The following is a 23,562-nucleotide window of genomic DNA, read 5'->3' on the forward strand; positions in this document are numbered from 1 at the left end:
AAAAGAAATCTATATGACAGTTCTTAAACAGTCCACCAAAGTCTTGAAACTTTGTTTTTCAGTTTCTTCAAAATTGACTTATCCTGACATCTCTAGTTTTCCCCTTGTGGTCTTCATATGTATGTATATATATATATATATATATATATATATATATATATATATATATATATATATATATATATATATATATATATATATATATATATATATTCTGTGATCGTGTAATGTGTGCATTATATATATATCACGTAATGATATATATATGTATATATGTATATATGTATATATATATATATATATATATATATATATATATATATATATATATATATATATATATATGTATCACGTAATTATTTGATCATTACACAGAGGCACAGATGTGCCACGGATGGTGTGCGCCTGCGGATGACACAAAAGTTTGGGATTTGGTCGGGGTTCCAGCACACAGTGACCTGATTACCTTCGCATTCTGCGAAAGGTTATGTTTTGGTCGCTGTGTATATATTTATTTGTGAAAATGTGTGTTTGTTTGTTATTCACATAACTCAGAAAGTATTATTACCGAATTGCATGAAATTTGGTAGGATGATTCGTGAGTATCCAAGGACGATTTGATTAGATTTTGGGAGCGATCGGGTCAAAGGTCAAGGTCAAGGTCATGAAAAGGCAAAAACACTCTTTTGAGCATAACTTCCTTCGTAATACAGCTATCGACATGCAACCACCGCCATATTGTTCTATGACGAGATATCTTTCGGATATGTAGTGTCGGATTTGACGTAACGTCATCGGAAGTGCGTCTAAATGACGTCACAAGATGACGTAAATTTTCAATTTTCGATCTCATCAGTTTTGATCATACTGTTTTGTAGGACTTACCTTAAGGACGTCGCACACCAAATTTGACTTTGATTGGACTGACCGTTATGACGTCATTGACGTTTGAACATGACGTTTTTCAATTGTGGCTAAAATGTCTTGATATTTTACATTCAAATATCTATATAATTTATAAAGCAAAGTCTCCCAAATCCAGGCATTAGGATCAGTACCAAAATATCTGTTTATTGATGTACAGGTTTTGCCAATTAACTCTGTAGTCAAGGTCAAGGTCACACTCAAGGTCAAAATATACTTGTAGGCATAGCTTCAGATCTAATAGAGCTATTGACATGAAACCAACGTTAAAACGTTCAGTGAACTACGAGCTTTCAGAATGGTAGTCCCCGATTGGACGTGACGTCCCCGGAAGTGCGTCAAAATGACGTCAAAAAATGACATCATTTTTCAACTTTTTAATTTTTCAGTGTTTATCATTGCATTTTGTTGGACTGCCATCAAGGAGGTTACACACCAAATTTGACGTCAATCGGAATGACGGTTGTGACGTCATGGACGTTTTAAAATGACGTTTTTCAAATGTGCCCGGAAAAAAAGTTGCGGCGGCGAAGGTATGCGCTCTACTGAGTGCCCGTTCTAGTTCTATTTGTAATTTCATTTGGAGTTCTTCAAGGATGATGAATTTGTGCTAACAGGCAAGATAACCAAGTTGGCATCCCTTTCAAAAGTACCTTGCAAACCCATGTGAAGTTTATGCCATTACATTGGTGGTTTGATCTTCATTTGCCATTGATGAAACTAAGACTCCTCACTTTGCAGGTGAGTACGTTACTCCTGTGCTCTCCTGTCAGTCTTCAAACATATTGTGCAATATTACCACATGATCATATACTGGTGTCCTGCACAGTAATTTGATGGAATTATTATTGCAATTTGCTCTCTATCATTGGTGAACAATTTGCCTTGTCCTCTGTAGGTGTTTGATGGTGCTGTCATTATCCTCTCCTTTGCCCCTATGGTGGCATCGACTGTGGCCAATGGGCCTAATAGTCCCTGGGATGGCCTCAGCCTCATCGTCTCACTCCGCATCTGGCGCTTCAAGCAGATTATTGACGGTGAGCCCATTTCTGTACAGCAGTAATTCTATGAAACAAAAACCCTCAAAATTTCCAATCTCATACCATGTGTGTGTGTGACAAAAAAGTTCAGTTTTGTCAGGTTGGTCGATTGGCATTATGTTTATTATTTGTTATTTGTTTATAACAACCATATTCAGGGAATGATTGTCTGAATGTGGTTGCTGTTTTTGTTTATCTAGCTTTAATGCATTTGAAATCCCACCATTTTCAACTATATTGTGGTCTGGGTGCCAGTTACAGTTGGGATATTGTTTGCTATTTTGTCTAGCCATACTTCTTAACTTTTTGTATTGATTATGAATTTACCTCATTGTTTGAAATGATTTAAATGCCCTTCCAGTTCCAATGGATCATGCAAGGAGAGTCCAGAAGAATGTACTCTTCAAAAATTCTAATATATATATATATATATATATATATATATATATATATATATATATATATATATATATATATGTAGATATATATATATATATGTAGATATATATATATATGTAGATATATATATATATATATATATATATATATATATATATATATATATATATATATATATATATATATATATATATATATATATATATATATATATATATATATATATATATATATATATATAGATATACAGTGGGGAGAACAAGTATTTGATACACTGCCGATTTTGCAGGTTTTCCCACTTACAAAGCACGTAGAGGTCTGTAATTTTTATCATAGGTACACTTCAACTGTGAAAGACGGAATCTAAAACAAAAATCTTGAAAATCACATTGCATGATTTTTAAATAATTAATTTGCATTTTATTGCATGAAATAAGTATTTGATACATCAGAAAAACAGAACTTAATATTTGGTACAGAAACCTTTGTTTGCAATTACAGAGATCAGACATTTCCTTTCGTTCTTAACCAGGTTTTCACAGACTGCAGCAGGGATTTTGGCCCACTCCTCCATACAGATCTTCTCCAGATCCTTCAGGTTTCAGGGCTGTTGCTGGGCAACACAGACTTTCAGCTCCCTCCAAAGATTTTCGTTTGGGTTCAGGTCTGGAGACTGGCTAGGCCACTCCAGGACCTTGAGATGCTTCTTTCGGAGCCACTCCTTAGTTGCCCTGGCTGTGTGTTTCGGATCATTGTCATGCTGGAAGACCCAGCCACGCCCCATCTTCAATGCTCTTCTTGAGGGAAGGAGGTTGTTGGCCAAGATCTCGCGATACATGGCCCCATCCATCCTCCCCTCAATACAGTGCAGTCATCCTGTCCCCTTTGCCGAAAAGCATCCCCAAAGAATGATGTTTCCACCTCCATGCTTCACGGTTGGGATGGTGTTCTTGGGGTTGTACTCATCCTTCTTCTTCCTCCAAACACAACGAGTGGAGTTTAAACCAAAAGGCTCGATTTTGGTCTCATCAGACCACATGACCTTCTCCCATTCCTCCTCTGGATCATCCAGATGGTCATTCGCAAACTTCAGATGGGCCTGGACATGCGCTGGCTTGAGCAGAGGGACCTTGCGTGCGCTGCAGGATTTTAATCCATGACGGCGTAGTGTGTTACTTCTGGTTTTCTTTGATACTGTGGTCCCAGCTCTCTTCAGGTCATTGACCAGGTCCTGCCATGTAGTTCTGGGCTGATCCCTCACCTTTCTCATGATCATTGAGGCTCCACGAGGTGAGATCTTGCATGGAGCCCCAGACCAAGGGACATTGACCGTTATCTTGAAATTCTTCCATTTTCTAATAATTGCACCAACAGTTGTTGCCTTCTCACCAAGCTGCTTGCCTATTGTCCTGTAGCCCATCCCAGCCTTGTGCAAGTCTACAATTTTGTCCCTGATGTCCTTGGACAGCTCTCTGTTCTTGTCCATTGTGGAGAGGTTGGAGTCTGATTGATTGAGTGTGGACAGCTGTCTTTGATCCAGATAACGAGTTCAAACAGGTGCAGTTAATACAGGTAATGTGTGGAGAATGGGAGGGCTTCTTAAAAACAAAACTAACAGGTCTGTGAGAGCCGGAATTCTTACTGGTTGGAAGGTGATCAAATACTTATTTCATGCAATAAAATGCAAATTATTTATTTAAAAATCATACAATGTAATTTTCAGGATTTTTGTTTTAGATTCCATCTTTCACAGTTGAAGTGTACCTATTATAAAAATTACAGACCTCTACGTGCTTTGTAAGTGGGAAAAGCTGCAAAATTGGCAGTGTATAAAATACTTGTTCTCCCCACTGTATATATATATATATATATATATATATATATATATATATATATATATATATATATATATATATATATATATATATATATATATATATATATATATATGTATATGTATATATATGTATATGTATATGTATATATATATATATATATATATATATATATATATATATATATATATATATATATATATGTGTGTGTGTGTGTGTGTGTATATACTTTCACACACCATATTTACATAACTCTGAGGTGAAACATTTTTTACAAAATGAGATGTTTTATTTCAGTGGACCTTACAATCAAAAATAAGGTCGAGTGATTCGAGAGAGGCATGCAGCACATCTCTCTTGAAGAGAAAGGGAGAGGAGGGGTGATGCATGTGAGAAGAAAATGCATCATCACCCATGTGGTCAGACTAATGAAGCTTTTGCAGAAGAATGATTCATCACTCGTGTTATTGATCCATTGCTTTCCAACCCTTCTTATATTTACTCTTTATTACTTAGTGCTATTTGTTTTGGTCTTTGGTGTGGCAAATTTGAATTCAAGTAGTGCATTATATTGTGAGATTTGAAATTAAAGAGCAGGTTGCAGGTCTCCAAACATGTTCTGAAAATTTATCAATATTATTATATGTGCATTAAATAGTTTGATGCAAACTATTGTGGTTGCCTTACTATTGGGAAAATTAATGAAATTTAACTCCGAAGTTGTTATTTCTCGAGGCTGTTGAAAAAAACAGCCGCGTGCCATATATGGATGTTGACGTCACGTTCTCCAAAACAAAGCAGATGCTCACTCGCTCATTGAAGAAGTGTCCAGTTCAACGGACCATTGTTTCGCTTTTTTGAGCTTTCAACTATCTATATTATCCTTTTTTATTTTGAATTATTGTAGAACAAAGTTATTTGGATATTTGTACATCATGCCTCGTACGTGTGTCATCATGTTTTGTGAAAATGGCTGGAAAACGGGTAATCGCCCCCACGGATTCCCGAAAGAATTAAACATTCGCCAGCAGTGGATAAGATTTGTACAAACAAAACGGGCGAATTTTCCCCCAAAGAAAACGGGTAAAGAGGACCCTTTGGATAGAATTGTCATTTGTGGTGACCATTTCACAGCCGAGGATTACGAAGGCATAAGCACATCTGATCACCACTCTGTGAATATGAGTTGTTGGTTGACAAGTTCTCCAGATACCGCTCTGTCACAGAATCAGTTGTTAAGTTTAAGTGAGAAAAACCTTGAAATGTATTCTTAAAGAGTACAGGGAAAAACATAAATAAACTTTCTGAAAAACACAAGCATGAAAAATTTTCTCAACAAATCAACTTATTGTTGATTAAATTACTTTTTCAACAGCATCAGCAAATTGTGCTATTTCATTTCAATTGTAAAAAATTTATCAATTTTCCACTTTTTTTTCTAAATTTGGTAGAATATTTCTCAATTATCCCTGTGTGTTGTAAGAGGGGACCAGGGTTGCGTCAGGAAGGGCATCCGGCGTAAAACATGTGCCAAATCACTATGCGGATCATACGGATGATCCGCTGTGGCGACCCGGAAAGGGAGCAGCCGAAAGAAGAAGAAGAAGAAGAGTAGAATATTTCTTAATGAGGCTAAACATGTTTTGGTATTTATATGCCACAACAGTGTTTTGAATGTTGGGGTTTGTTCTAACTGTTCACTTTCGCTGGGGTCAAGCTCAGCTATCAGAAAGAATTCAACACCAAGGCGACGGTGTAAAATATATTTGGGTCCATTATTGATTCATTCTATTTCTGACTCTTGAGTGACTGGAGGGTTAAAAATTATTATATCAAGTCACAGACGAATCAAACTTTACATTATTTTATGCATCGAACAAAAAAATGAAAATCTACAAACCAATCTGTCTGGTGGATTCTGTCAGTGTGACCTGCAGGGCAGTCAGTCCTGCCACTTGTACACGAAATAGGCCGTTTTCTTGCACTTGCAAGTGGCTCACATGTATATGGCTCAGGGCCAGAAACTCCATAGTATAAATTCCCATCATCCTCCGACTCGTCCTCGGCAATATCGGAATGAAAACACTCAATTTCATCGCCGCTGAAATCACTCTCTGATTCGCATCTCGCCATTGTTCACATGTTGTTTCCGAATGTTCACGAAGTTTTCGGAGAACGTGACGTCATAGCATCATCGGTAAATTCCAGTCTGTTTTTCGATCACTGACAAAAGTTTTGACTTAATTGTTAATTTTAGCCTATTTTGAGTTTCAAATGTAAGAAAATAATTGCCCAACGATTATTAATGTGATTACAACCTTCGAATCACGCAAAGTCATCAGCGACCCAAAACCTGCTCTTTAAAAGTGATTCCCTTAGTCAAACTAAAAATAATGAAGCAGCTGAAGAGTTTAAGATTGGTTCACCGAATTGTCTCATCATGCCAATGGGAAAAATAAATAAAGCTAGCATGCCGTCAGTGTGCCAATGGATCATGTCAACCTGGAATGCTGCTGTTTAGAGTGAAATAATAGTTTTAACTTTTAAGCGGTGTTGCATTTCCAATGCTCTTGACAGAAAATAACAATATATTTTGTGGGAGGAGCAGGAGGATGATTGCATCTAATGAGGATGGGTGTGCAGAAAGTGGATCTGATCACGAGGAGAGTGTTGTTGCAGACTAAAACATTGTGATGCACAGATAATTATTTCAAGTTTCTTTTTGTTTTCTGATATTTTTATTCAGGAGTTTTTCAGTTGAACTTTGTGTGAACATTAAGGGTGTGTCTGTTGCCTTTGTAAATATTGTTTTCTTTTTCTTTTTTCGAAAAAAAAATTGACTTGTGCCTTATGTTTTGGTGCACCTTAGAATCATGAAACTACAGTAGATGCACAGTGCATACATATATATATATATATATATATATATATATATATATATGTATTTATATATATATATATATATATATATATATATATATGTATGTGTATATGTATGTGTGTATGTATGTGTGTATGTATGTGTACATATATATATATATATATATATATATATATATATATATATATATATATATATATATATATATATATATATATATATATATATATATATGTATGTGTATATGTATGTGTGTATGTATGTGTGTATGTATGTGTACATATATATATATATATATATATATATATATATATATATATATATATATATATATATATATATATATATATATATATATATATATATATATATATATATATATATATATATATATATATATATATATATATATATATATATATATATATATATATATATATATATATGTGTGTGTGTGTGTGTGTGATTGTCGGCTCCGTTTAATGTTTAACTTATGTTGACCATGTAATGTTTGTCTGTTTGTCAGTCTGCACTTCAACCCTGTCACCAAGAGGAGCCCTCTCTTGTCGTTGTGTCGCAGCAGGTTTCCTCTCCACGCTCTCCGTAATCTCCTCTTTTGGTACTCTTCCTGTGGCTCCTCTTTGATGCTCTTCCTGTCCTGTACCATCATCTCCCTCTGCGCCCACTGTGCCGGTTCTTTGTCCTCGAGCGGCGGTGCCTGTTGGATCTATGTCTGGAATAGGGTCGGGCCACCTATGCAAATCCTCTCCATCATCCTCGAACTTGACAGGGGCGGCTCGCTGTTTTCTTTTTGATTTATTTTCAAGTCTCACGGGCATCTGCATGGTCACCTGGTCCAGCTGACCATTCAGGTTTAACAGCCATGTCTTTTCGACCCTGTCCCGACACTCCTCCATCCAGTCCATGTACGCTCCCCAATGTACGTGCCTCGAGGCCTTTTGTCTTTTCCCTTTTCCTCCAGAACTTTCCTCAGGTGATTCAAACAATCCCGATCAAAAGTATCATTCTCAAGAAAAGGCAATTTACTGTTCATAGTCCAAACGTACCAATTTGCAACGTCTGTCACAGAATCAGGTCCGTATTTATCGAACATATATCTCGCGCATGTCCCTCTGCGTGGCCTGGGGCAGGTTGCTTCAGTATACCCAATCTCATCCCTCTTTCCACTAGCATTTGCCATCCTGCAAGTCGTTATCAGGTCACAAATACCATGAAATATGCACTTCAATATCACGATAATACAACAACTGCTGGCCAGCACTGTGATAAAGTAACTATATAGTACTGTTAGTTCGAACCACATAGCCTCACACAAAATCACACTTTATCACACAGCGAGCTGGGCCTTGAACCCCTCTCTTTGCGGAGGTGGGACTCCAACCCCCCTCCCTTTTGTCCAGAGTGGATTGGCCTTTTTCCCCTCTGCCTGCTGTACCTTTTACAGCACAGTGAGCCGAGTACCAAACTCGCTCAAGGTACGGCGGAGACTCAAACTCCCCATGAAGAGATCCCTGATCTCTGTTCAGCCCCAAAGGCTGAAGCGGTCTGTAACCGCAGGATCCCCTCAGGCCTATCAATAAAAATTCTCTGACATGTACTTTCCTTTGTCGATGTACGTTACCTGCTAAGAACAGGCCCGCCATCAGGGATGGGGCGAACGCTCTCCGCTTACCTTCTAGTCTGCGATGCTCAAGTGTTCGCCGTCCCTCCGGACCATGGACTGCCTCCAGAGATTTAGTACATCTGAGTCCACGGCACCAATTTGTTGTGGAATTTGTTGTCTTAACCGACTCGGTGTAAATACTATTTCTCAATTTGCAATACACAAATAATCCACTGTCCACAAGGAAAAGTACATTTGATCAAAGAACATTTATTGCTCGTTACCACGGATCCAAAACACTGAGATGTAAACATCCACAATGATTTGCACTAAACTAAGCTTACATTTGCTGATATATATATATATATATATATATATATATATATATATATATATATATATATATATATATATATATATACTTTGGTGGGAGTGGAGGGGTCTGGGAGAACAAAGAGAGAGAGAGAGAGAGAGAGAGAGAGAGAGAGAGAGAGAGAGAGAGAGAGAGAGAGAGAGAGAGAGAGAGAGAGAGAGAGACAGAGAGAGAGAGAGAGAGAGAGAGAGAGAGAGAGAGCATGATGACCTACAGCTGGCCTTGGTGAGATTGGTTTCACATGAGAAAGGCATTTTACTGGTCAAACAAAATACTAAAAGCAGACAGGGAAGGGGAGTGGAGGAGAGGTGGGAGATAAAACATTAGGTTCTCGGTCCTTGTATGAATGTGATTTTATACTTTTTTGAATACAAAGAAATGAATATAAGGAATTGAGTACATAAAGAGGTAGTGAGTACATTGGTAAAAACCAGTGAGTACAGTAAAAGAAAAGGCAACTTGTTTAAAAAGGAATATTCCCCATTACCTCCTTCATCTTCGGTGGTGGAGGTCATAAAGAAAGGCCCACCCACATCTCTCACGTGTGAATGGAGGGAATATCCAATCAGCTCTCACCTCATCAACTAAACCCAGGTGGCTCTGATTATACAAATATATTGACTCCTCCCATGCTCTTCCAGCCAAAGAAGATACGTAAAGCAATCAAGAAGATCTCCCCAAGGTAAGCGCTTTGCTGTTTCAAACCCTTCCCAGAGGTCTTCCACAGCTATAATGATGACATATTGTCCAAAACCTTTCATGCTGTACTTCTCATTGATTGATTCACAGCAAGAGAACCAGGAAGTGAGTATTCATTGATAGGCATGTCTATGTAAGATTGACACTGATTGGTTCATCAGTAATGACATCAATGACAATCTGAGCCCCAATACATTCATCAGTCCCCAAAGCCGATGACTCACCATTTGCATGCATACTTTGGACAGCGGTCGGAGCAACAGCTTTGATGTTTCCTTGTTCAAACAGAATGGGAGAATTCCTTATTCCTTTTGACGACATAACACAGGGTCCATGGAAAGAATGAAGGTTGCGTCCAACATACGTCGATATGAAACACTCTGACCTCGACTCAATATCTTAAACATATCTGCATTGTACTGATCTGCACAGACAGGGTTGGCAACTAAGTGCCGTGCAATGACAGAAGAACAAGAAATGGCTGACGGTCCTTGAACATTCCTACATGCTCGCACTGGTTGTGTCCTAACTCTCAAGTTATTTTCTCGAATCGCCAGAGAGACATGGTGTTTGATACAATCAGCCAACCTTTGGGTTGTACGGCCCACATACCAAGCTTCACATTGGCACTTAAACTCATAGATAACAGTGCTTATTTGTGAGGTGGGCAGAATATCTTTGTTGACTGATGTAAGCAAACGGAGAGAGGTAAACATAACTTGAGGGTGTACAGCCAGGTACATGTTTGATTTGTTCTTCAAGCCTTCCTGATGATCATCCTGTCCACGGCATCCTGACATAGATGTCATTTGTCAGGACCAACCTTGCGATCTTTTGTCGTATTTAGAAACTTGTGCTGCACATACCTCTTAATTTTATACTCTGGGTAACCATTCTCACTGAGTATATTCATGATTTTCTCCATTTGGCAGGAAGATTACAAGGTGAGCAAATCCTCCAAGCCCTGTTCGCAAGGATGTTGATCAAGGCAATTTTGTATCGAGTGGAGCTGTAGGAATCCTAATGATTACACTGCCCAGTGAAAGTCGGCATCTGATAGATGGATGTAGTGAAACCATGTGCAGATCCTTCGACCAAAACGTCCAAAAATGGTAAAGTGTTTGAAGATTCCAGCTCGCAGGTAAACTTAAGTGCCGGATGGAGAGTATTAAGCCGTATCAAGAAGTTATCACATGCCACCTGAGACTCAAACAAAGCAAAATATAATCAACATACTGATAGTATAGAATGGGAGAATTCACATTGAATCCACATGTCGATTCTCCCATCCTATACTATCGGCATGTTAATGATATTTTTGCTTTGTTGTGCATTTTTGGTAACCCGTAGGCCCTGGGAGCCACTCCAATGCTGCTGTACAACCGTTTGTATTCTACAGCCGGCAGTCTTCCAGTTGCTTTAATTCTGGAGAGCAATGAGTTTAATCTTTGTTCCTCCTTTTAAGTTGGATCAGAGATTAGCCTCTCATATGTAGTTGCATCTTCCAATGTATCCTGCATTTTTTTGTTATAGTGTACAGGAGTCGCTCCAACAGCACTGTTGCACGTCCCTTGTCTGCCGGTAAGAATGCCACATCATCCATCTTACATCGTTCTTGTAAATCCCATAGCTGTACCTGGTCCAAATTGAAATTGCTGCGAGGAATGTGGGAGGCTGAAGTAAAACAGCAGCCACCCGTGATCTGACCTTGTTCTTAATCATGCCCTCAAGGTCCATGATCGCAGACTCCAGGAGGACTCAAAAGACCCCAAACTCCCAAAATAATCCAAGGACGTAAAAGACTTTGAGGATCCAAAAGACCCAAAAGTCCACGAGCACCAAAAAGTACCAAAATACCCTGAGGACCCAAAAGACTCAGAGGACCGGAAGACCCAAAAAACCCAAAATACCCCAAGGGACCAAAAGATCCAAAAGTACCCAAGGACCGAAAAGACTCAGATGACCAAAAGTCCCCGAGGAGGCAAAATACTCCGAGGAGCCAAAATACCGCAAGGACCCAAAACACCCAGATGACCCAAAAGTCCCCAAGGACCCAAAAGAAAGGGTATTTCTAAAGGTCAATTCTAAATGGAAATGCTTAAAGCAATTTCTAAAGGGTTCTCATGGGTAATTCTAATGGGTGATTTGAAAGGGTAATTTTAATGGGTGATTCTAATGGGTGATTCAAAAGGGTAATTCTAAGTGGTTCTAAAGGAAACTTCTAAAGTCTAAAGGGTTTTCAAGGGTAATTAAAAGGTTAATTCTAAAGGGTAATTCTAGAGGGTTCTAAAGGGTAATTCAAGAGGGTTCTAAAGGGTATTTCTAGTGTTCTAAAGGGTAATTCTGAATGGTTCTAAAGGGTAATTTTAAAGGGTTTCCTTCATTTCTAGGCTTTGCCTATTTCATATTAAAAATGCCAAACTGAACCGCTTTCTTCGACACGGGTACAATTTTTATTTATATATTTATTTATTTTTTAATGTTTTTTGAAGGTGGAAAAATAGGACGCTCAAATTGATGCTTAAATTGATAAAATAAATCGTTATAACTACTAGTTCACATGTATACTTTACTATATCAACTTGGACGCTTTGAGCAACATGTATTTTCATTACCTACGCCACTGAATATGAGCAGAGGTTATGTTTTCACCCCTGTTTGTCTGTCTGTCTCTGTCTGTGAGCAGGATATCTCAAAAAGTTATTGACAGATTCAGACGAAACATGGTGGACAGTTTGATTGTGTGACAAGGCCAAATTGATTCGATTCTGGTGATCAGATCCGGATCCAGATAAAATAACTTTTTTATTTTTTAGTGATTATTCTCTTTTGAGAGATATGATCAGAATGATATATAGCATTATATTTGAAAAGGTTATGGATGGGCTATGACAAAATTAGTTGGAAGAGTTGGTTAGGTGATGAGAACTAGTCGATTAGATTTTGGTTCAGGTCCAGATACCGATCTTGCTTATCAGTCGGATACAAAATGCAAACTCTTCATCCTGGCAGAGGTATTCTAGTTTCTATAATGGAATACAGGTGAGAGTCTCAGACTCAACAAACACTGGCCTTAACCTGTTAGCCTTCATTCTAGTTGGAATCTCCATCATTGCACTTGTGCTTCCAAGCTCAAGAGCTGTGAAACTAATGGTCAGATTGGCTTCATACGACGAATTGCTATGAGCTGCTAGAATTCTCATTTCCATCCAGATCAGCCCTTTTTCGGAAGAGATGCTTTCGTATGATTGACTCAGTCTCTATCATTTTAATACAAATAACAAGGCTCCAAAATGGCATGTAATGTCAGGCAAACGTTGGAGCAATGTTACAAACATTAAAAAATAACCACTTTACTGTAAAACATTCCATACAAAGTTCTTCACTCTTTCTGTCTCCTATATGATGAAAGAGATGAGCATTTGGTTGCACATCTTCGGCATGCCATCAGGCTTTCCAGGTTGACTCTTTAACGTGCCTTTCTAATCAGCCGTTGATGAATATATAATTCTTTGACTTTTTTGCCTGCCCCGAAATAATTAGTCTCTGCTTTCGATAGTGAGGACAATAGCTGTTGACATTTAAAAGCCCCTTTCGGGAAAGGGGTGTTTATTTCGGTTTGCTGTTCAGCTACGTGTTCAGACTCATAAGTTGGTGTATTTTTCAGCTTTCACTGTAGCTGCTGGCGGTAAAAGCTGGAACGACTCGTGTCCCACAGATTTCCACCATGAGAAAACCTCCCTGTGATATCTTTTCAGAAAAGTCTGCATGGAGCCATGGAAGTTTCAAACTTTGAAATCATGGGAATGAATGTCCAGAGTGGCTCTTACAGGAAGCCTCTTTTTAAATTTTTTTTATACCAGAGATTGCCATCAAAATGAACGTCGGCAGTTGTTTTCTTGCACACCACCTGTCCATTCAAATATATTATGCTTTGGGATCACATCTCTGAACTTGTGGGAGGCCCCCCTCTCCCCCAAAGTCATCAGATGTTTTCAAGTTTATTATATATGATTAATTTCATGCATTTCCTTTTTCTTTCTTTATTTTTATATTTTTTTTCTCTTTCATCCTTCCATTTGATGTCACTTAAAATTTGCAACCTCAACTATCTATATCTGGCATCTGAGAAAAGTTAAATATATGATTTGACATTAATATCCTCAATCCTCCCCCCCCCCCACCTACTTTCCCCTTTCCCAGCCCCAGTCGTGTTTTATTTTCTTATACCTCATAATCGATTTCGAGAGTATTTTTATTTCAGCAAGTATTTTGTCTCGGTTTTCTTTGCAAAGGATTTTGTGATTGTGATTGTGATTGGGCTCAACCCTCATCCACACCGAGAATCCTGAGCAATATTTGTGGTTGTGCATTTCTGAAAAGCAATTTTCTTGTCGATTTTTATAGCTGTTGGATTATGTGAATTACAGAAGATGCAAACTCTTGATTTAAATTTTACTTTTTATGGTTATTGATCGGTGACCTGGTGTAGTTACTGTGCTGATAGATTTAACTCGTTTCCTTTATTCTCTTTTGAACTGTTTGTTCTTTTGTGCATTGCTTGGTGATATTTCTAAATTCTAAGCTTACACCCAGCTTGGTGATCTTTTCACAGCATCAGCTTTCTCTCTGATAAATAATACACTGCCCAAGGGACAGCATTTTATTTTCATCCCTTTTTTGAACACAATATTGATGTGATCTCATATTTTCTGTAACTTTCTAAAAGATAACAAGATGAATCGAAAACTAACACAAGCCAAGGAATGAGAATTTTCAGATTTAGGGAATGGGTGTTAAGGCTCATTGGGCTTCAACGGTGGGAATTTGTTTTTTTAACCAAAATTTTCAATGAGGGAAAACACACACACACACACACACACACACACATTCACACTCACACACACATACACCTCTTGTCAGTCCTTCATGTACGAGTATATGCTGCATATTCAGCATTCTGATCCGATGATGATTGTGGGAGTAGATGTAGTTACTGAAAACCTCTCCATTGATGGGTCCTGAGATGACTTGCGTGAGTCCATTCCTGGAGCTGCAGCTGTGTCGACATATGTCGCAAAAGTAACCTGAAGGTGAGGGGTGGTCACACCAAAATAACCTGACAATATAGTATACATTTCCAAAGGAACCTTTAAATAGAAGGTTCATCTCGTGGCTGTCGAGATGCTTCACATTCAATCATTTAATGACTGGCATTTGCTCGTGATGTTTGTGAGCAACTTGAACGAAATATTTGATACCAATAAGATGATGGTCCATCTAGATTTCTAGAAATAATCTGCATTATGTAGAGCTTTACAGGTGTCAACTTCATGGTGATCCCTTGCTCAAACAATCACATAATCAATTAGATGCCATTATTTACAATCTCATGACGATCCCTCACTCAAACAAGCACAATCGATCATTATTATTATTTATCGATCCCATTATTATTTATAATAGGATGCATCAAAGTCATCTTGTATTTGCTCTGTGGTTGAAATATGGCGTTTGTGATGACAAGACCTTTTTGCACATGTGCATATACTGATGCTTCAGGTCGTAGTGCAGCAACCTTGAGCAATGGGCTGTTGCATATCTTTCATATATTATGAGTATATGTGGAAAGATTACAGGCTCAGATCAGGAATCAAACCCAGGTCCTCTGGTGAACCATACCAGTGCTCTGCCATTTGAGTTATCTGGGCAACCCATTAGCTGAGTATGCAATTCTTCCACATATATGGAAATGCCACTCTCTGTTCCCCGCTGCTTCCGGGGCACTCACTGGCAGCCATAGGAGCAGTGACGACCTATCCACAAGAGGGTCTTCCCCCTATGGGGGGACAATTCCATGTGCACTATTAATCACTACATTGGGTGTAGTAATGCAATTATGAATGAACAGGAAACAAACATTTTAAGTGTATGTGAAAAAAGTACAGGAATGGGAATCAAACCTAGGTCCTCTGGCAAACCGTACCAGTGCTCTGCTATCTGAGCGATCTGGGTGACCCACTGGTTGAGCATGCTTAAAGCTTAAAACACTCCTCCATTTGACCGAGAGCACCAGCATGTGACCAAAAATGATCGGTCGTATCGAAATAAAAACCGGACATGTGCCAAGGCTCATGGTCGATTGGCCTGAGGAAGCCAGCCGTGAAGCTGGTGAAACGTTGCCTGAGACCCAGGTCCAGATTAAGACCTTTAGAGGCCCTAAGCACTGAAAAGATTATGGTACCCCCATAGCCCATATATATGTAATCCAAAATAAAACAATACTAAACCGTAAAATGAAATTTTCTTTTTCGAAATGAAACAAAACTTACAGTAAGGTTTATTTACAGTAAGCGCTACGGCATCAGTATTACATTACATAAAAAAGTGATATTAGATTGAGAATACAGAGATGACTCTAAATCCTATAAAAAGGACAGCCATTCAGTATAACTACATGCAAATTGGATACCAATAAACATAGCGTAGCTCATTACAAAAGATCAACATAATATATAGTGAAAAAAACTTACCCTAGCAAACACAGTGCACACACTTTAATTTTCATTTCTTGAAGAAATTGATATGAGGGAAAAATGCAAATACAAAAATTTACTCTTTTTTTTTTCATTTATTGTGGGGCCCCCTTTTTGTGGGCCCTGGTTCAGCTGCAACATTTGCACCATGGTCCATTGTAAATGGTCATGACCATTTTCACCATGGTCCGAACTAATGGCGAAGCACAGTTCATATGTGTAAGCATACCCCACTCGTGTGTGTATATATATATATACACACACACATATATATATATATATACACACATATATATACACACATATATATACACACATATATATACACACATATATATTCAATAATTTCATAGACAATAATGGCTAATGATACTAAACTACTCCACCAATTTTGAAGGATTACAAACTGTCTAAATTTACAAAATTATCCACTTGGGCTTGGACAGAAGAGCCTGAATAAGTACAAGGAACTTAATTGCGAGAGTAGACCATTAAGCTCATCAAGTATGTATAAAAGTCTGTGGGTTGTAGATGAAATGTCGACTGAGCTAGGTCTATTCTATCCCATTTTTTACAAAATCGTTGGGGTTATACATTCTTTGTTTGGTTTTGCTTTTTTTTTTTTTCTTTACTTTTAAAAATAATGGATGTTAGCAGTCTTCACCTAATGTTAAAAAAAATTGTTCATGTATGTATTGATTGATTCATCTTTGGACATGCAATTCCATTAAGCTGTTGCCTTGAAACCTTTAATCACAGATTGGATTGAGTATTATGAAATAATTATATGAATACAGTATGTCAGTATTAGCACTAAAATAGTAATTGTTTGTCATCTCTTTTCCACAAATGAAGTGGTTTATGTTCTCGTAATTTCATCACAAAGACCTTGACCCACACGGCAATTCACCATGGCAACCAGAGCTGCCTTTCAAATATGAGATGTTTGGATACAATACACCACGCAGAGAGCCAATGTCAATTGATAGGTCTAGGAAAAAACACAAGGCAAAGCCCAAAGGCGGTTATGGTTCAAACAACCCTAGGTTTCCTCATATTGTGTTACATCATCTTATTGTTATACCGATTACCAAGCCAACACCTGTGTGCAAGATTTTATGACCAATTTTTCGTACTGCATGAAGTTTTGCCTCGCTCCATGCTACTGCAGTGATTGTTCCACTGAAAATAGCCTTGTGACTGTGCAATCAAGGTCACCATGTTGTCATGCTCAACTGCACATCTCTGTCGAACATTATTAGATTGTGTGTTGCATTCGACCGTCGGTCTGTCTTGAGATGTATTGTTTTAGGGTTCACTGAGTTCCTTTTTCGTGCACACCAACCCTTTAAATCCCAGCACCCTTTACTCTATAACACTTGACAGGTTAAGAAACTAAGTGCTGGCACCAGATAAACATTCAAAATGTCATATCCCCTCATCACAGGACCTTTCTTTTTTTTTTAATATATATATATATCTATATATATATTTAAAAAAAAAAAATTTTATTGGTGGTGCAATCAATTTTTTTTTTCATGAAATTTTATTGCACATTCACACTGCCCTACCAAAAATCATGGAACACACGATTTTTTGCCAATGCGTAACAGGGCCAGGGTTGCGGTCATTTAATATCATGTTGGGCGTCCTGTGGCATAATTACAGCTTGCACCCTTACTTTTAACATTTGGTGCCATGATTTGAGAGGTTAGAAGTGATAATGTGTGATAATCCTTGCACAGTGCATTCCATAGTTATTTTCCATTTATTGTAATCTTCTTCATGTGATATCAAGGTGGTGCCGAATGTATCCTTATTCATGTTTTTCAGCATATCTTTTGAAGAGTAAGTAGTGATACTTTTCAGCTTAAACAAACAAAAAAACATTTGCTTTTAGTTTGGTTGTTGTTGTTAAGTTGTATGAAGGCCAAAATATATTTTTAAACTCTGCTGTCACATCGCTGGAGAGTTGATTAAAAAATTTCTATGACAAGCAGTATGACCACCATGCATGCTGAAATTTTCTGCTGTGATTGTCAGGAAGCAACTATAACACACCTGTCTTCAACATTGTAAAAGTAAATTAAAATATAGGGTATGCCCTACTTGGCGTTGTGTACTGGCATGTCGCTCTTGAAACTGTAAGCCAACTTAAAATCCCATAGACTGTCTTTGTCATTCATATAATATGATTAGAAGTGTATTTATATCTCCTCATGCCTCAATTATACCATTGTTCTGTGTGCCAAATATGTGTGTCATGGTGCTTCACAAGCCTGAGACATGTGTAAGTACAACAATTCATTTTGAGATTGGAGATGGCCAGATGGTGGAGGAAAATGGACACAGAAAGCCAAGTGAAAGGTGTTAGCAAAGAAAATGCTTACCAACCTGTCTGTGATGAGAAAAGTGCAGCTCTTGTACCGAGCCGTCTTGAATGGAGATGCCAAAGTTTTCCAGGAATCTGCATCTAGAAGGTCAAGATGGGATGCCCAAGTCTCGGCCCTTTGAGGAGAGTCATATTTCAATTTGTTCTCCAAAAATGTTATTTTTCACGAGATTATTATCGAGAGATGAAAGTACAAAGAATGGACTTCCTTGACAGCATATACATCTTCACAATGTGGTTTTGAAGACATCTTGAACATTTTCTGGCTGGCATGGGTTGTATGTAACAGTGAGGGCAAGGAAGTCAAGAGACTACAATCTTGCCAGAAGTTGGTTGTAAAACAAAACAGGATTTGTTTACCAAGTGGTCCTTTCACAAACTTGGGAACAGTACTGTATATGGCTTTTCTTTGTTGAAAGTTTTATGTTGCCAGAATACCTTTCATTCTGGTGAAAACTTACATAAAGGTGATCCATTCAATGGTTTGTTGTTGTTTTTACAATGCACAATGATGGTCCATAAGTCGGCTTGGCAGTTCGTATGGAGATGAATGACGCAGAGTTGAATTCAATCAAACAACTTCTTACGAAGTGCTTTTCATTTTGGAGTATCATAATCTATATGAAAATTGTGGACGGTGTGTAAAATAACTATGTCCTAATAATGTCAGAGAAGTCATGATTAGAAAGCAAGAAGTTGATTGGACCTTGGATGGGAAACTTCAGCATCACTGATGAGAGTTGCATGTTTTGTGCACGTGAAAACGATTCCACCAGCAAGGTGAGGAGAGGGCCCTGAATGCCATTGCTAGAAAGCCGAGCAAGGAAATTGCCAGGTATCAGAGCATTAAGAAGATGTCGGTTATATCTCATGAGACAACTGAGTTGTTTTTTTTCATTACTGGAGATGCAGTGCCAACACCTATTGTTTTTAAAGGTGAAGTCAACCAAATATTGAGTGATCAGGCTCAAAGTTAAGTTTAAGGAATCTGATACAAAAGGTTTGACAAAAAACTTCAAAGCTGCATTTTCAAGTTGTTCAGACTATAAAACACATTTCTGTTTTAACTCGGTGGAATGTGCGTGACACAACCAGAAGTTAGAATCAATTGTGGTATGGCCCTCAACCTTCTCCCAGAGAACCTTGCCTGGGTGTTCTGTTTTTTTTTTTTTTACGTTAGTTTAACGATGTTTCGTGACAAATCAGCACTAATCACATATAAAAACTCTCCTGATGACAAATGGTTAACTTCCATGGATGTCTTCCAGTAATACGAGAATACTTCAGAGACATTCAAATATGTTGAGGTTTGTCATTTACTTCACTGTGCTTGTTCACCATTTAGTGGGTCGTTGTTTCCATGCTTCCTTGTGCGATAAGATGGACATTTACTCCATTTCAAAATTGAGTTCAATGTCGCCTCGAGAAAATAGGCCTTTTGAATAAACTACAGAGGACTTGGCAGTTTAGCGAATCAGGATTTTAAAGCACCTGAGTGCCATTGTCATTTTGTCAAGTTTCAGGTGTGATGTCAAAATTCAGCAAGCCAAATGGTAAAGGGATAGGTTGATTATGAGAGATTGCCCTGTCTTATGCTGTTTCCATTACAAGTACATTTTTTTTTTCTATGTGAGGGGACAGAGGGGAAATGGTATACGAGAGGCAGCCCTGATCAGATGCCACCAGGTAGTATCACAGTTTGTTTCTATCCCAAATTTGTTTCTGCAATCTCAGAAGGATGACTCTACATTTTATTCACATTCCATTCCACAACTTTGTTTTTGCTAATGATGTGATGCAGGATCTTGCAAAGTTGATTTGTGAGCCCACTTTTGTGGATATATGAGACACAGAGCTCGTAATTTTAAAATACCCTTTTACAATTCTTAAAAATGTTTCCCAGCAGTATCATTAATTTTGTTCGGTGAAAAGGAAGAATGTACTTTTTTTTATCTTTTATGCGTAAGTCTTTTACGTCACATTTCCACAAACCAATGAGAGTTAAGTATATTTTCCTTTTCTCTTCATTGTGTTGCTACAAAAGAAAATGTAAACTAGAACAGCCACTCATTAGAGCGCATACATCGCCAAACTGATTAGTTTACGTTTTGTATCCCACTGATAGGCCAGATCTGGATTCGGACCTGAACTAAAATTTAATCGGCTTGTTATTGTCACCAATCTAACTCATCCACCAAGTTTCATCCGAATCCATCAATAACTTTATGAGATATCGTACTATATATTGTTTTAGCCCGATCACTCAGTGGTGAAAATTCACTTTAAAATTCTCGGATCTGGATCTGGATTTGGATCTTCACCAAAATCGAACCAATTCTTCCTTGTTACATACCCAATCTGCTGACCAAGTTTTGTCCGAATCCGTTCACAACTTTTTGAGATGTCCTGCTATATGTTGTTTTAGCACTGTAAGTCAATGGGGGAAAATCACTTAATAAATTTGCAGATCCAGATCCGGATTCGAATCTTCACCAAAGTCTAATCATTTCATTCATGTCATATTTTTAGGTAGTAGATTGTAGACAGCAACCACCCCGGGTGGTACTACGGTTCTGACTTAGGAGTGTTAAAGTGGTGCCCGAAACCATTTTAAATAAGAACAGTTTAATTTGTTCGACCACTTTATTAGCGTGGAACAACAATAATCAAACAAGTATTGAACAGGTTGAAACGCCCACAACATCTCTGGCTCCGGCTCAGGCTGCACATGCGCACTGGCACAGGGGACCGTCTATATGTAGAAGTACCATAAAGTACAATGTTCTCTATCTATGTTTTTCAGCATATCTTTTGAAGAGCAAGTAGTGATACTTTTCAGCTTAAACAAACAAAAAAACATTTGCTTTTAGTTTGGTTGTTGTTGTTAAGTTGTTTGAAGGCCAAAATATATTTTTAAACTCTGCCCTGCATAATAAAGACCCTCCGAGTCTTTATTATGTTAATAGATAAAGGCTGAGAAAATATTAAGTTTAATGAATGAACAAAAGTTGATATCGCCCATCGTGTGACTATTCCATGGTGTAGTCCTTGTGCCAGGCAGGCACGCTGGTCGCTCTGGTGGATCGGCGTTGACCTGTTGCTGGTGCTGGTGGTGTCACATAAGCCCCAGTGGGGATGGGGTTCTCGGGGTTTCAGGGGCCGATGGTGGCGTCTGAAGGATCGCGCGCCTCGGTGTTCCTCGTCCTGGTGCTTCTGGCGTGTCTGAAATGGGTGTCGTCTTGCGCTGGGGTGTGCATACTGACGTTAGTGCCGGCGTGGGCCCCATAGGCGTCGCAGATGTCACGGGTTCGCTGTCGAGGTCAGGCAGTTGCGGTGTTACAACGGGTGCAGGTACAGTGATGCGGGTTGCTAGATCATCATAGATAGACCGGGGTGGCAGCTGGTCATTGCGAACTGGGCTAAACTTGCGCAGGAATTTCCTGTTCCGAAGTGTGACTCTGCCCGAGCCGTCGATCTTGATCACGTATTGGTCGTGTTGGCGTACCTCCACGATACTGCCTGTCTTGTCCCATTTTTTTGGGTGGGGTCCTGTCTGGTTCTGTACGTGGACTTGGTCCCCTACAGCAAGTGGCGGAAGGCGTTTGGTGTGTTCTGCCCACGTGTCGGCTGTGCGGATATGACGTTTGCGGAGGGCCTCCTCCCTTGCTTTCAGGGTCTCATGCCAAGTGTCGTGTGGTCTGTACTTCCCGGGGATAATTGGGATGAAATCGCGTATCGGGCGGCCGAAGACACACGTTGCCGGGGAGATCTTCGTGTCAGGGTCAGGCGTGTTACGATATTGTAGTATCGCTCTCTGCACAGCGTCAGTGTCAAGTTCTCCCTGCGGGCTGGTGTTGTCCATGATAAGTCGTTTCATTGTCTTAACTCCAATCTCTGCGCGACAGTTCCTGTGAGGGACGGCCACCGATGACAAGCGGTGGTGTACGCCCCATCTGTGCAGGAATGACCTGGTCTCGGTGGAGGTGAACTCCGGTCCCCCATCCGACGCGAGCTCTTCTGGCATCCCGTACATCACAAAGGCGCGACGTAAGTGGTTTATGAGTCCGGCGGCGCCACCCGTCGACTTTGAGATGATCGGCCAGTTTGATTATCTGTCCACCGTCACAAGGTTTTGTGTACACACCCCTGTGTACAAAGAAGTCCGAGCACACTGCCTGAAAGGGGTAAACGACCGGGATAGGTGGAGTTGGTGGCGCTCCAGGCTGTGATGGTGCCATCCGGTGGCAGTGTTCGCAGTTTTTCCGAGTGGCGCTGATGTCGGCCGACATGCCTGGCCAGAATACAGAGGATTCTGCGCGGGCGGTCATCATTGATAGGCCCTGGTGGGCAGCGTGTAGGGCGTTCAGCACATCGCCGCGGAGTGAGGGTGGTATGACTACTCGGTCCTTGTATAGGATCACTCCATCTGTCGATGTAATGTTCTCGCGGTGCTGGTGATAGTCGCGAATTGTCTCTGGCATCTCGATTTTTGAGTCGGGGATGCCGTTCATTGTCATTCCCTCCAATATGTGCATATCGCCATCGCTGCTGGTGGCTTCCCTGACGCGATCCCATGTTACTGATCGCAATGATTCGAGGCCCGCGGCGCACCATGCCAGGTTTGTCTCCTCGACGTCGTCGTCATACTCCGGCTCAGTTTGGCGTAGGAGAGACAGGACGTCGGTGTGCATGCTTGGTTGGAGGTGGGTCGCTATGGTGGCATTGTCATCTGGAAGGTTCATGAGTGGAGGTCGCGTGGTGCCGACTGGCCTGCGCGACATGGCATCTGCCGCCTTGTTCTTCATGCCCGGGATATGTATGATGCGGAAGCGATAACGCAGGGTCTTCTCCTTGAGGTT

General features: G+C 39.4%; 1 protein-coding gene across 4 annotated transcripts in view; it reads left to right on the plus strand.

Annotated features, from left to right (window-relative positions):
• Window positions 1-23,562, plus strand: part of LOC147015963 (uncharacterized) — a 659,412-nt gene that overhangs the window by 438,199 nt on the left and 197,651 nt on the right. For all 4 annotated transcript variants that reach the window (XM_085848637.1, XM_085848636.1, XM_085848639.1 and 1 more), the window contains one exon: window positions 1,823-1,961. In XM_085848637.1, the coding sequence (XP_085704763.1) occupies window positions 1,823-1,961 (139 nt within the window). The remainder of the gene's footprint in view (window positions 1-1,822; window positions 1,962-23,562) is intronic.

Source organism: Eptatretus burgeri, chromosome 12 (genome assembly GCF_056783735.1).
Source record: "Eptatretus burgeri isolate ZD-2024b chromosome 12, Ebu_testis_v1, whole genome shotgun sequence".
NCBI classification, from domain to species: domain Eukaryota; kingdom Metazoa; phylum Chordata; class Myxini; order Myxiniformes; family Myxinidae; genus Eptatretus; species Eptatretus burgeri.